General features: G+C 42.8%; 1 protein-coding gene across 1 annotated transcript; it reads left to right on the forward strand.

Moving 5' to 3' along the window:
* Positions 1–509: 509 nt before the first annotated feature.
* Positions 510–12,036, forward strand: LOC112250537 (saccharopine dehydrogenase-like oxidoreductase). Its single transcript, XM_024420776.2, has 12 exons — positions 510–1,005; positions 3,508–3,620; positions 3,989–4,069; positions 4,357–4,486; positions 4,880–4,929; positions 5,297–5,427; positions 5,689–5,806; positions 8,078–8,197; positions 8,574–8,630; positions 8,880–8,991; positions 9,171–9,252; positions 9,515–12,036. Exons 1-12 carry the CDS (start codon positions 813–815, stop codon positions 9,609–9,611), a joined length of 1,284 nt encoding a protein of 427 aa, XP_024276544.1. The 5' UTR covers positions 510–812; the 3' UTR covers positions 9,612–12,036.
* Positions 12,037–12,459: the final 423 nt, after the last annotated feature.

Here is a 12,459-nt window from a genome sequence, read left to right on the forward strand (position 1 = left end):
TTTGATTATCATTTAAATCTCTCTCTGACAAGGTGACTTTTATCAATATATTCGGTTCTATTTACTCTCAGTTTAGAAAATGCTCATTATAGTCAAAGTAGACATCATGCAAAACTACAAATCCCTGCAAGTTCTCTCTAGCTGACACCTTTGATTACTGGTACTGTGCCAATTTAAAACTTGCAAAAGACAATATATGGATTGAAATAAGTCGTAGATGGCTGTGGTTGAGTAATGTCAATGAATGTTGCCTCTAATTGTCACTGTAGCAGCCTATGTTGTTTGCAATTGTGTTGCATCATGCAATCCATGTTTATATGTTGCAGTATTTTTGTTTACTTGTTTTCTTTATACATAAATGATATAAAAGAAACTTGGTAAGAGATGTTATTTCATTGTTCACATTGGCATGAGTTGTGCAATGTTGTAGCCTACGGTGCTCCTCTCAAGATGTAATACCACCAACAGCTCACAAGATGTCTCAGGGCACCATGAAACCAAACCAGCCACCATTATTCTAGAATTGTGTATTTATACTACGTACTATCAAGCGTTGGGCTAGAGCTCAGTCGAGTTTATGTTTTAAGGCAAAGGTCGCGTTATTTCGGATATCCATATTATGCCTACCCATGTGGTTTTACATATCTCAGCTGTAGTATTTCAATCTCGATATATATTCTTTTTTTCCAAACATTGCAGTAATACCGAATGCATTGTAGTCAGTTGATTCATACGAAACACTACGAGAACAAATCCTTTTGCGCGTCACTCTGCGTAAACTAGGCTACAGTAAACGGACGTTTTAGTGCGCAATGGCGACTGTAACCTCTACCAGACCTTATCATATTATAATATTCGGAGCCTCCGGTTTTACCGGGCAGTTTGTGGTGGAAGAGGTAGCCCGGAGCGCCTTCGAAGGACCCAGCGGGTCTCTGAAATGGGCCTTGGCCGGGCGTAGCAGACATCGCCTGGAGGGAGTTCTGAACCAAGCTGCCGAGACCCTCCGTACGTGTTTGACACTAAATCAGAAAAGATAAGCGAGTGCCTGCTGCCAGTAAAATTATGATTTTATGTCAAGCATGGTTTGACTAGGCTACTACTGTATAACCATTAACAGCGGCAACGGTTTCAGTTGCTTTTAAACGACAAGGCCTATACACTTGCATTTTTTGTAAAAGGTGCTAGTAACAAAGGTTTCTTCAGTTTCTCTGCAGGGGAACCATTTTTATAGCGGTTCTTCAAATACACCGTTGTATAACAATTTGTACGGTTCTTCATTGCACTGATAGAACCAGAGGGTTTTTCATTACACTGTAAAATAAAAAATCCCGGTTTCAGGTTGCAGTGAAAATATGGTATACCCGTAGGAAAAAGAATTTGCAGTCAGAGTGCTGTATAACTGCAGTACACGCAAATACTGCCTCCAAAATACACTTTTTTTTAGAGCAGTAATTTTGCAGTGTAACTGCAGCTAGAGTGGAGTATAACAGCAGCTGTACACGGCAGTTATTCTGCAATTACTGTGTCCAAAATACAACAGTGGACTGCAGTTACTGCACTTTTACTGCAGGTTCAAAACTGAAATCATTTTTTGTAAGGGAATATACAAAAATATACTTTATTGTTAGAGCTGGATTAAGGTGATGTTTTTGTGTATGTATATATATATATATTAATCTCACAAGGAACTCTGTGTTTAGTTTTGTTTTGACCCTTTAGGGTAACCCAATTGGGTTCTACATAGAACCCTCTTGTTCCAGGTAAAACCAATGACAGGTCTACAGATATACTTATAGGATACTTCAGATGTGTTTATGGCATACACTGTTAGGTACTCGACTGTCGGTGAGTACTGGTCAGTACCATTAAGGATACATGTGTGCAAATCTAGTATAATGGTACATTTTTCTATTCAATATAAGGTAAAATCATTACTGCCCTCTGAAATGTAGGTGGGGGCAGTACTGGCAGGGGCTCATTAGCATATCTGAGGGCATGATCTAAAATATGTTGTATTTGTGCCAACTATTAGTGGAAGTGTTGTACCAGTTTAAGTGGTTTAATTGTTATGTTGATGAAGGTTGAGCACCTTGTTTGTCCACTCCAGTTCTACAATCTTTGTAAGAGCTTATGACAATCAAGAGTTGCACTGTTAAGAGGTTACTGTGCATTTACCAGTAACTTAATGGCAGTTGGCCACCAGGAATTTCATTTTCCCCCATCTATAATTTACTGTCCGCTTGCTGCAAGTAGTTATTTTAAAATTCAGTAACTTACTGTGACTGATCTCTGTTGCACTCACTGACCAGATGGTGTGGCTGGACGGTCAGTTGGTTGTCAACAATGAGGTTGAGGCCAGTTGAGGCTGAGATCCAAGTGTGCTAACCACAAAGGATTCTTAGTAGTTGTCAACTAATGTTAAGCTTGTAATCAGTATAGTTCAGTGAAAGTACAGTAAGTTACTGTGAATTTTACACTAACTTCTGACAGCTAGTTGCCAGTTAGGTAACGCAAACTTCCAGTCAGCTAACGCCCATTAAGTTACTGTGAAATACACAGCAGTGTTTGCCCTATATTCATTCAAATTGTTGCCACCGCGGCAAAGAAATATGGAGTCATTTTAGACATTTCTGTCGAGATGCGCTTTTAAATGGATAGTCATTGGCTCCATGACTGGAAGTCTATGGGAACAGCTAGCATATCATTGCGCTAACACTAGTAACAATACACCCCCACCCCCCTGCTAACCTTGCCACCACAGCTGGAGAAAACAAATCCCCGGGGAAACACTGCACAGTAACCTCTTAACAGTGCAGCTCTTCATGGTCACAAAGATTGCAGAACTGTCAGTGTTACAAGTAAAAGAGGTGCTCAACCTTTAACAACATAACCACCAACCACTTAAACTGGTACAACACTGGGCACAAATACACATTCACTAACTTGTGGTTTACTGTACTTTCACTGCAACCAGTAGCCTCTAGTGTACTGTAAAATTACAGGAACCTTTTTAACAATCTATCGTTTCATGGCATAAAGCAAAACATGGAGGAGAGGGAAAGAACAGGATGGGTCATCACAGCCATCACAGCAGTGAAGAACCCAACTGGAAAAATGGTGACACATATCGCCCTCACCTCTGACAAAGAACCCCTCAGGAACCTTTTTTGTTTGTTTGTTTTGTTGTATGCGCACGCAGTGTCCGTTGTTCTCTACGGGTGAACAACAACACTGCTGAACTTGACCGTTAAACAGGTGTCTTGATATTTAACTGGGTACACAGGGACTCTGCTGTTTAAACTTAGTTGATATTGATCCCACTGGCTTGCGACTTGCTTAGTAATGGTCACCAATGCAAACAATATGATCAGTGATTCAGAGGGGTTGGGTTAAACGCGGAAGACACATTTCAGTTGAGTACATGCAGTTGTACAACAGACTAGGTATTCCCCTTTCCCTTTCTAAATGCCTAATTTAATTCAGTACGACTTTGCTCTCCGTTTCCAGGTAAGCCAGAGTTAAGGACTGAAGTTGAAATCATTGTGGCTGATGTTTCCCAAGCAGATTCATTGGCCATCATGTGCCAACAAGGACTGGTTGTTCTCAACTGTGTGGGGCCAGTAAGTCTACAGTAATAATGAGTGTTGTTGTTATTGATACCTGGGATGAGGGCTGGCCTTTTGGGGTGTCATTTGTCCAGACTCCCAAGTTACTCTTGTCCCCAATGATAATTGGAAAGCTTGGTAGGAATATGCTGCCTGTGTAGCTGTGGCCACGGTACTGCTGTACAGTATAGTCGACTCAGCTTTACCAGTGCGTATGGAACCCTAATAGCATGTGGTCAATTGCAAAGGTATGGCAATTTGATAGGGAGATGATACTTTTGATAAAGGGTTGATGACACGCATTCTCTCTCACACACACACACACACACCCATACCTCCATTAACACCCAAATCTTATGGAGTCCTTTTTCTTGTCTCCCTAGTACAGGTTCTATGGTGAACCAGTGGTTAAGGCCTGCATAGAGAATGGAGCCCACTGCGTAGACATCTGTGGAGAACCTCAGGTAGTAGGCTCTGCCGTTACACAACACCATCATATTAAATGTCCCTCTTTATGGCTCAATTCAGTGCCTTCACTTAGCCTCGGCCTCCAACCTAGTTTTATTACTGTCTATTACTGTCTTTACAGAGACAACGATGGTAGGCTATGCATTCGGATTTTAGGAGCTTTATGCTCATATCATCCCTATTGCCAACATAGTCTGGTCGAAAGCAGTGCATGCCTTTTGGGATGCACCCCATGTCTCTCTGCTAGGTGTTTTTACGGTGGCCTTGTGTTGTGGCTCCGTAGTTCCTGGAGAGAATGCAACTGGAGTACCACAGCAGAGCGATGGACAGTGGAGTGTATGTGATTGGCAGCTGTGGCTTTGACTCCATACCAGCTGACATGGGCATCCTGTACACAAAGAACCAGTTTAAAGGTAGAGAGCTACACTGTTAATTGGGGGGGTGAATGTTTTTTTTAAATATGTTTTATTATAGAGAAACAGCACTTGTTTGTGCCTCTGGGTTTGTGATGGCAGCCGTCTGTGAAGAAGACAGTTCTCATACTTATTTTTGCCCTTGACATTGTATATGCAGGCTCTTTCTGCTTTACTGGTGTTTTTCCTTTTATCAATGATGAATTACAGCACCATTTTGGCAAAGAAGATGTTTGTGTTTTTAGCTGAATTCCAGACAGGGCGATACAGCTACAGTACACAATTAACTCACTGCGTTAGTACCCTTTTCCAATGAGGTTTCTATCGGTGTGTTCGTCCAGTCTGTCCTTGAGTAAAGAATGTATAATAACCCTGTGTCATATCTGTTAACAGGAACACTGACAGCTGTGGAGAGCTTCCTGACTATACACACTGGTCCTGAGGTAGACAGCTCTATCACTTCCGGTTTCCTACATGCACTATGGGAAATGTAGTCATTACAAGTGATCTACTGTTGAGATGATTCCAAGGTCCACACCATTGTTTTGTTTAGATCCAGCTATATGCCTCAATCCTGAATGAATAGGAACTATAGGCACCATCTAATTTCATCATTTCGTTTGACACAACAAATGGCATGGGACACGGACTAGTAAACCACTTTTGTGGTCTGAAAATGTCAACAATGATTTTGTTTTGTTGTCATGGGGAATTCTGATAGACTTTCATTTTGGAGGAAACCATTCCTTTAATAGTTTGTATGTTGTGATGGTGACTTGGCTTAAGCGTTGGGATATTCCTTCCCTGTAGGGAGGCTGTGCCCACGACGGCACATGGCAGTCCGCCATCTACGGCTTTGCAGACAGCGGCTCCCTGAGGAAGCTGAGGAAGAAATTTGGCCACCAACCTCTCCCAGTTGTAGGAGCCACGGTCAAGAAGAGGTATTGGCAGATGTCTACTGTACAGACAGTCTGTGTTCACTCCATTTCCAGTCAAAGTCATTGCATTTGATTGGTATGGCACAGTTGTTGCTTGGCAATGCTGAAGTGGATTTAGAGGACTTGTCTATCAATATAGATGAAATGAGTTGATGGCGTCTGTCTGTGCTGAATTCTGTGGGATGCTGATGCTGAAAATTTGAGAGTGTATTTGGAAGTAAACTGACGTATGTGTGTTTGTGTGTGTGTGTGTGTATTCCTCAGGGGTAGCCTCTTCTTCAGTAAGGAGATTGACCAGTATGCCATACCCTTCATGGGCTCAGACCCATCAGTAGTCAGGAGATCCCAGCGCTTCCTATATGAGGGCCATCAGGAGTTACCAGTAAGATCTAACACAACCACACACCTCTATTGCCTGACTGGCTGCCTGCGTGCAGTCACTCAACGATGCTACATTGTGGTCTTGCTGATGCGTAGAGGTTTGGCAAGGCAAGAAAACAATCAGTTGGCTGAAGCAGAAACAGACTGGTACCCCTCCTTTGCCCAGTATTTGATCCATTATGGCTAGTCTATACAACCTGCTCAATACAGAGACCGCTGTCAAACCCCATCTACTGCCACATACAATACCCAGAGGGGTACACGGTCCACTGTAGCTCAGTTGGTAGAGCATGGCACTTGCAGCGCCTCAATAGTAGGTTCGATTCCTGGGACCACCCGTATGTGTTTTGTATGCGCGTATGACGGTAAGTCGCTTTGGATAAAAGCGCTCTCGAAATTACGTTATTATTCTGTCATGTCCATAGTCTACCTCAGTATCTACGTGTCTCTCCCCTTCCTTGCTTTCACAACTCCTAATTAGGTCAAACAACTCTGTCTGTCAAACTTTTATTCCATTTACTAGCTTCCTATGAAACTATATAATGAAGCCTCATTTACTCACAAACATCCAATGTGGAGAGAAATGGATTGTAAAGAACCCCTGTCTTTCTACACGTGGGGAGAAATAGACTGTAAAGAACCCCTGTCTTTCTTCATGTAGAGAGAGAGAGATTGTAAAGAACCCGTCTTTCTTCATATCGAGAGAGAGAGATTGTAAAGAACCCGTCTTTCTTCATGTGGAGAGAGAGAGATTGTAAAGAACCCCTGTCTTTCTTCATATCGAGAGAGAGAGATTGTAAAGAACCCGTCTTTCTTCATATGGAGAGAGAGAGATTGTAAAGAACCCCTGTCTTTCTTCATATGGAGAGAGAGAGATTGTAAAGAACCCCTGTCTTTCTTCATATCGAGAGAGAGAGATTGTAAAGAACCCGTCTTTCTTCATGTAGAGAGAGAGAGATTGTAAAGAACCCCTGTCTTTCTTCATGTGGAGAGAGAGAGATTGTAAAGAACCCCTGTCTTTCTTCATGTGGAGAGAGAGAGATTGTAAAGAACCCCTGTCTTTCTTCATGTGGAGAGAGAGAGATTGTAAAGAACCCCTGTCTTTCTTCATGGAGAGAGAGAGATTGTAAAGAACCCCTGTCTTTCTTCATATGGAGAGAGATAGATTGTAAAGAACCCCTGTCTTTCTTCATATGGAGAGAGAGAGATTGTAAAGAACCCCTGTCTTTCTTCATATGGAGAGAGATTGTAGAACCCTGTCTTTCTTCATATGGAGAGAGATAAAAGAACCCCTGTCTTTCTTCATATGGAGAGAGATAGATTGTAAAGAACCCCTGTCTTTCTTCATATCGAGAGAGAGAGATTGTAAAGAACCCGTCTTTCTTCACGTGGAGAGAGATTGTAAAGAACCCGTCTTTCTTCACGTGGAGAGAGATTGTAAAGAACCCCTGTCTTTCTTCATATGGAGAGAGATAGATTGTAAAGAACCCCTGTCTTTCTTCATATGGAGAGAGAGAGATTGTAAAGAACCCCTGTCTTTCTTCATATGGAGAGAGAGAGATTGTAAAGAACCCGTCTTTCTTCATATGGAGAGAGAGAGATTGTAAAGAACCCCTGTCTTTCTTCATATGGAGAGAGAGAGATTGTAAAGAACCCCTGTCTTTCTTCATGTGGAGAGAGAGAGATTGTAAAGAACCCCTGTCTTTCTTCATATGGAGAGAGAGAGATTGTAAAGAACCCCTGTCTTTCTTCATATCGAGAGAGAGAGATTGTAAAGAACCCCTGTCTTTCTTCATGTGGAGAGAGAGAGATTGTAAAGAACCCCTGTCTTTCTTCACGTGGAGAGAGATTGTAAAGAACCCCTGTCTTTCTTCATATGGAGAGAGAGAGATTGTAAAGAACCCCTGTCTTTCTTCATATGGAGAGAGAGAGATTGTAAAGAACCCCTGTCTTTCTTCATATGGAGAGAGAGAGATGATAATGAGTCATACAGCAGCTCCAAGTGATTCATCATCTTTCTCTCCTCATTATCTCTGTAGGGTGACTCAACACTGCTCCTGGCCAATATAGTGCACTAGAGATTATAGTGCCTGTGATGTGCCCTGTCTCTAGCCTTTCCATGGCCTGGGGGAGTACTATTTAGAAGTAGGTGACAGCAGTAGCTTACAGGAGCATGCAGGAGTTATTTATCGAGTTCCCTTCTCTTTCTACTTCTCTCCTTCTTTCCTTCTTTCTCTCTCCCTTTCTTTCCCCCTCCCGCCTCCCTCTTCAGGTCCAGTACTCTGCGTATGTAGGGGTCGGTGGCGTCTGGTCGTTGATAAAGATGTTCTGTGGTGGCCTGCTCTTCTGGTTCCTAGGGAAGTTCGGCCTGGGAAAGAAACTCCTCATTACGGTGTGTGTCCAAAATGGCTATTGTCTATATAGTTCACTACTTTTGACCAGAGCCCAAGACCATGTTCCCTATATTGTGCACTACTTTTGACCCGGGCTCCGACAGTGTATTTCTCCACATTAGATGTCTGTGGAAATTATATTAACCAAGTAGTTTGGTTACCAATCTTGTAAATATAGTCAGTCACAGTTGGTTGGCTTAATTAAGGGTAGTTAAAGGAGTGCAGAAAAGACACAAACAAATGGTCTGTCAGATCTGTGTGACTATAACATACAGTTACTGTACAGTGATAACAAGAAGAGAAATGACCTGTGTTGGAGATGGGAGGTAATCAGCTCAATTTTCCGGTGAATTGGTTGATGTTTCTGCTCCTCAGTTTCCAGAGTTCTTCTCCTTTGGCGTGTTCACTAAGGCTGGACCCAGCAGGAAGCAGGTACAGTAGTGGACTCAGGCCTGATGGAAACAGTACATGAATGGCCCGGTCATAGCCATGTGTCTAGTGAGAAGAACCTCCATAAACGTTTCATGCTTAAGTCAAGTTTTGAATGCAGGCATTGTAGAATGTTGATAATATATATATATATATTTTTTTTTAAAGCACTATATATTTTATCAGTTTATGGAATTGGAGGTTAGCATTCATAACTTGAAGCGCTAAGACTCCTCTTCTCTCCTCTGCCAGATGGAGGGAACATCTTTCAGTCTGACGTTTTTCGGGGAGGGCTATGCTGAGGGGCTGGACCCGTCTCAGGGAAGACCCAACGCTAGGATCTGTACCCAGATACACGGAGCAGGTAATACATTATCTCTGATTGTAGCCTTGTTTTTGGTTTAGTTGTAATGCAGGTCAGGGTCATGTCTATTCATGCTCTGTCCAATGTCCACACAGTGCTTATTATTTTCCTCGTTTTGATTATCATTGGTCTACTATAGTTTTTGTTGATAAACGATGTTGACTTTCATTGGCCCACAGAGCCTGGCTATGTAGCCACACCTGTTGCTATGGTGCAGGCAGCTATCACTGTGCTGAATGAACCACAATTCCTTCCTATAAAGTGAGTCAGGTGCCTCTCACTCTCTCTCTCTCTCTCTCTCGTGAATATTTTATAGTTCTACAAGGAATAAAGTCCTACACATTGGTACATCAAATATGCAGCTATCATTACTGTTCACATTGGTACATCAAATATGCAGCTATCATTACTGTTCACATTGGTACATCAAATATGCAGCTATCATTACAATGTAACAGTACATATATATGGTAATATATGCATGTACAGGACCTAGAAGTAAACACTATGTTGTGATTGACAGGGGAGGAGTGTACAGTCCAGGAGCTGCATTTGCCAGGACAACTCTCATTGACCGCCTCAACAGACATGGCCTGGTGTTCTCAGTGAAGAGATTCTGATGAGAGGGTCTGAGAAAAAGGACTCCTGCCTGTGCCCAATCCCAAATCCAACCCCTAGGACATGTTTGGCTGCTAAATTCTGGTGCATTTCGTGCATCTGGGTGGCGGTGGCATTTCTATTATATCTGAGAGGTTTGGATTTGAACAGTTTTTTTTTTGTTAGCAATATAGAAATTGGTAATATGTTCACTTTGCCCTCTGGTGGGCTTGGTAGTATATTCACCATATTGCTTATACCCATCCAATCCTTTCAGATCTACATGAAGTGCCATGGTGTACAGGCGAATAGGGTGTTGAGCGATACTCAAACCCCCTATCACCACCTAACCCTGGTCCCACCAGCTCTGCGTATCTATTGCTTAACGCGATGACTGCTGTGGTCAAATGTTAGAGGGAATACATGGGTGTCAATATTAGGTCACAAGGACAAACCTCATCCCCTTAAAGTTGTATCTGTCTCCCCGTAGAGCCGTACACTATCAGGCTGAGGACACAGGCATTCAGACAGCCGGCCACATTGTTACCATTCTCGTCTGAAGTCTGTGTGTCTATCATGGCCCGTTTCAACTGTCCTTTTAATGGCTTCACAATTTTGGTCATGCATAGGTGTCACTCAATCTCTCGGTGGGTTTCAAATCAATTGTCTGTAATACAAGTGACTTATTCGTGTTGTTAATGTGTAAGGGAGTGTCCTTGACCCAGATTATACAGCTCTCCACAGTAGGATGTAGTGGAGGACTAGTCTAAGGGCTGTTGTGTGGTCTTGTAGCCAAGAAAGGACTGTGGCCTCTCGGTTCTTTATTCTGTGTTTTAATTCACATTTTAACACAAGTATTTTGCCACAGTGTGCGTGCGTGTGCTCGTCACATGGCATTTAATCAGACTAGTCCAAGGGCATTATAAGAAAGACTTTGGGTGTTTCAGATACTTCCGGATAATACCAGTTTTTTATAAACCTGGTGCTATTCTGTTTTTGTGTTATATAAAAATAACAAGCAAGCAGTACATACTGCTCTGTACAAGTATAAACACACACATATGGTAACCTGAAAATGTAATGACAAATATCGCCTCAGACTGTGCGACCTAAATAATGGTTATAAGCTAACAAAAATGGTTTCAAATGAGGTCTACACCAATGCCCATCAGCACATTCAGGACCCAACCTCCCCACTAGGTGGTGGTGTTTCTCTAATTACACATTCCCTTCCCACTTCCCAAATATTTACACTCCACGAACTAGATGAGCTGTCAGTTAAGGTAATTCGCCTGTGACAGGAGACATGGGATGGTACAATATTTAACCTCAAATAAAAGTCCATGTATACACTTTTAGCCAGAATGGATGGGGGAGGTGGGGTTTATCATGGGTAACAGATGTGGTTACGTGAATGAGGAGGGTCAAGGTTGGAAGGACCTGGGAGGCATTGTCTCTAGACTGTGACTCAACCTCCTTTCTCTTACCTCCTTAGCCTCCCTTCCCTCTTCAGCTCTGTCTCTCCCCTTCCACCACCACTATCGCAACAGCTCTGTTAGCAGAGCATTACAGAGAGAGAGAGAGCAGTGTCCTCGTTCTACTGTAGTGATACAGAGGGAAATAGACAGGTTTGTTCAATCATAAAACTGTGGGAGAGTAATTGTTAAGTAGCGTGGTTAAGTACAGGGTGTATAGCATAGCTATACGTGTTGCTGAGGAAACGAACAGGGAAAGGGAGAAAGAGAGCAAGACAGGAGGATGCAGTGGTTTGTTTCCCTATGCACATAGGCTACAGGAGCCCCATCCCTCTTCCCTGCCCTCCTCTCCCTCCCCCACATCCCGCCATCGTGGGTGTGATGTTATTCATGCCATCTCCCTCACCATGGCCAGCTCGTCCCCTCTTCTATCTCCCTCTCCTTTCCCCTCATCTCTTCATCCCCTCTTCAATCTCCTTTCTACTCCTCAATCCTCTCCTGCTGTCTTGTCTCCTCTTCACTTCTCCTTTGCTCTCTCCCACTCTCCATCTCCTCTCTTATCCTCCCCTCTTCTGACTGATCCCTTCCTCAGTCCAGCAAACAGCCTCCACCCTACCAGTTAGGCATGATGTTTAGAGTGGGCTGCTGAGCAAAACACCTATCGGGCGCTCCCAGCCCCGCATTCACTCTCTATTTAACTATCTCTCTCTCCCTTTCTCTCTTGTCTTTTCTGTTCTTCCTTTCTTTCTCCTCTGACTTTCTGTTTACCTTATCTCTCTTCCCCGCCATCTCTTTCTATTTCTTTCTTTCATCCTCTTGCTGTCTCTCTCTGTCCTCTCTCTCAGTGGTGACCCATCATTCAGGGCAGGTGGGGCCTGTTTTGCATGTTATTTTGGCATTAATACATGTCACAAATCAGTTAGAAAACAATGTAAAAAATAAGTTATTGAGCTAATAAAGATGCATAAAAACATGTTCTCTTTTTTTGCTTTCTTGAGAAAGGCAGCTCCAAAATGTCGGTGGTTCAGCCCAGCTCAGTGCTTTCTGTTTGTGGAGGGGCAGCCAGATGAAAAACACAGAGTGTAGGGGTTGGTCATCTTCTCTAGTTGCGCCACGATTGGCTCAGTGTTCTATCACTCATGGGGAAATTAAATGACCACAAAACCTACATGGAAAGCTAGAAAGTTCAAGCCACCTTGGGTGCTGCCATAGATTTACATTAGAAGTGCCCATCCAAGAAGGCTCAAGGTCATTGGCCACAGATAAAATGACATCAAATCACGTTATATCTCTTGTAGCTTTGATTGGACTGATCATGTCAACATCATACTTTCAAAATCTTAGCTAGCAAACTAGACACGCAGTCATCATTAATCATGTCGACAATCTACTGGCA

Source organism: Oncorhynchus tshawytscha, linkage group LG05 (assembly GCF_018296145.1).
Source record: "Oncorhynchus tshawytscha isolate Ot180627B linkage group LG05, Otsh_v2.0, whole genome shotgun sequence".
Taxonomy (NCBI): domain Eukaryota; kingdom Metazoa; phylum Chordata; class Actinopteri; order Salmoniformes; family Salmonidae; genus Oncorhynchus; species Oncorhynchus tshawytscha.

What these genes read in the sequence shown, in the direction of transcription:
- LOC112250537 (XM_024420776.2), top strand. Translation starts at nt 813, where the DNA reads ATGGCGACTGTAACCTCTACCAGACCTTATCATATTATAATATTCGGA. An exon ending in GAAAGAAACTCCTCATTACG is followed by an intron (nt 8,198 to 8,573) that starts GTGTGTGTCCAA and finishes TCTGCTCCTCAG; the next exon opens with TTTCCAGAGTTCTTCTCCTT. An exon ending in CCACAATTCCTTCCTATAAA is followed by an intron (nt 9,253 to 9,514) that starts GTGAGTCAGGTG and finishes TGTGATTGACAG; the next exon opens with GGGAGGAGTGTACAGTCCAG.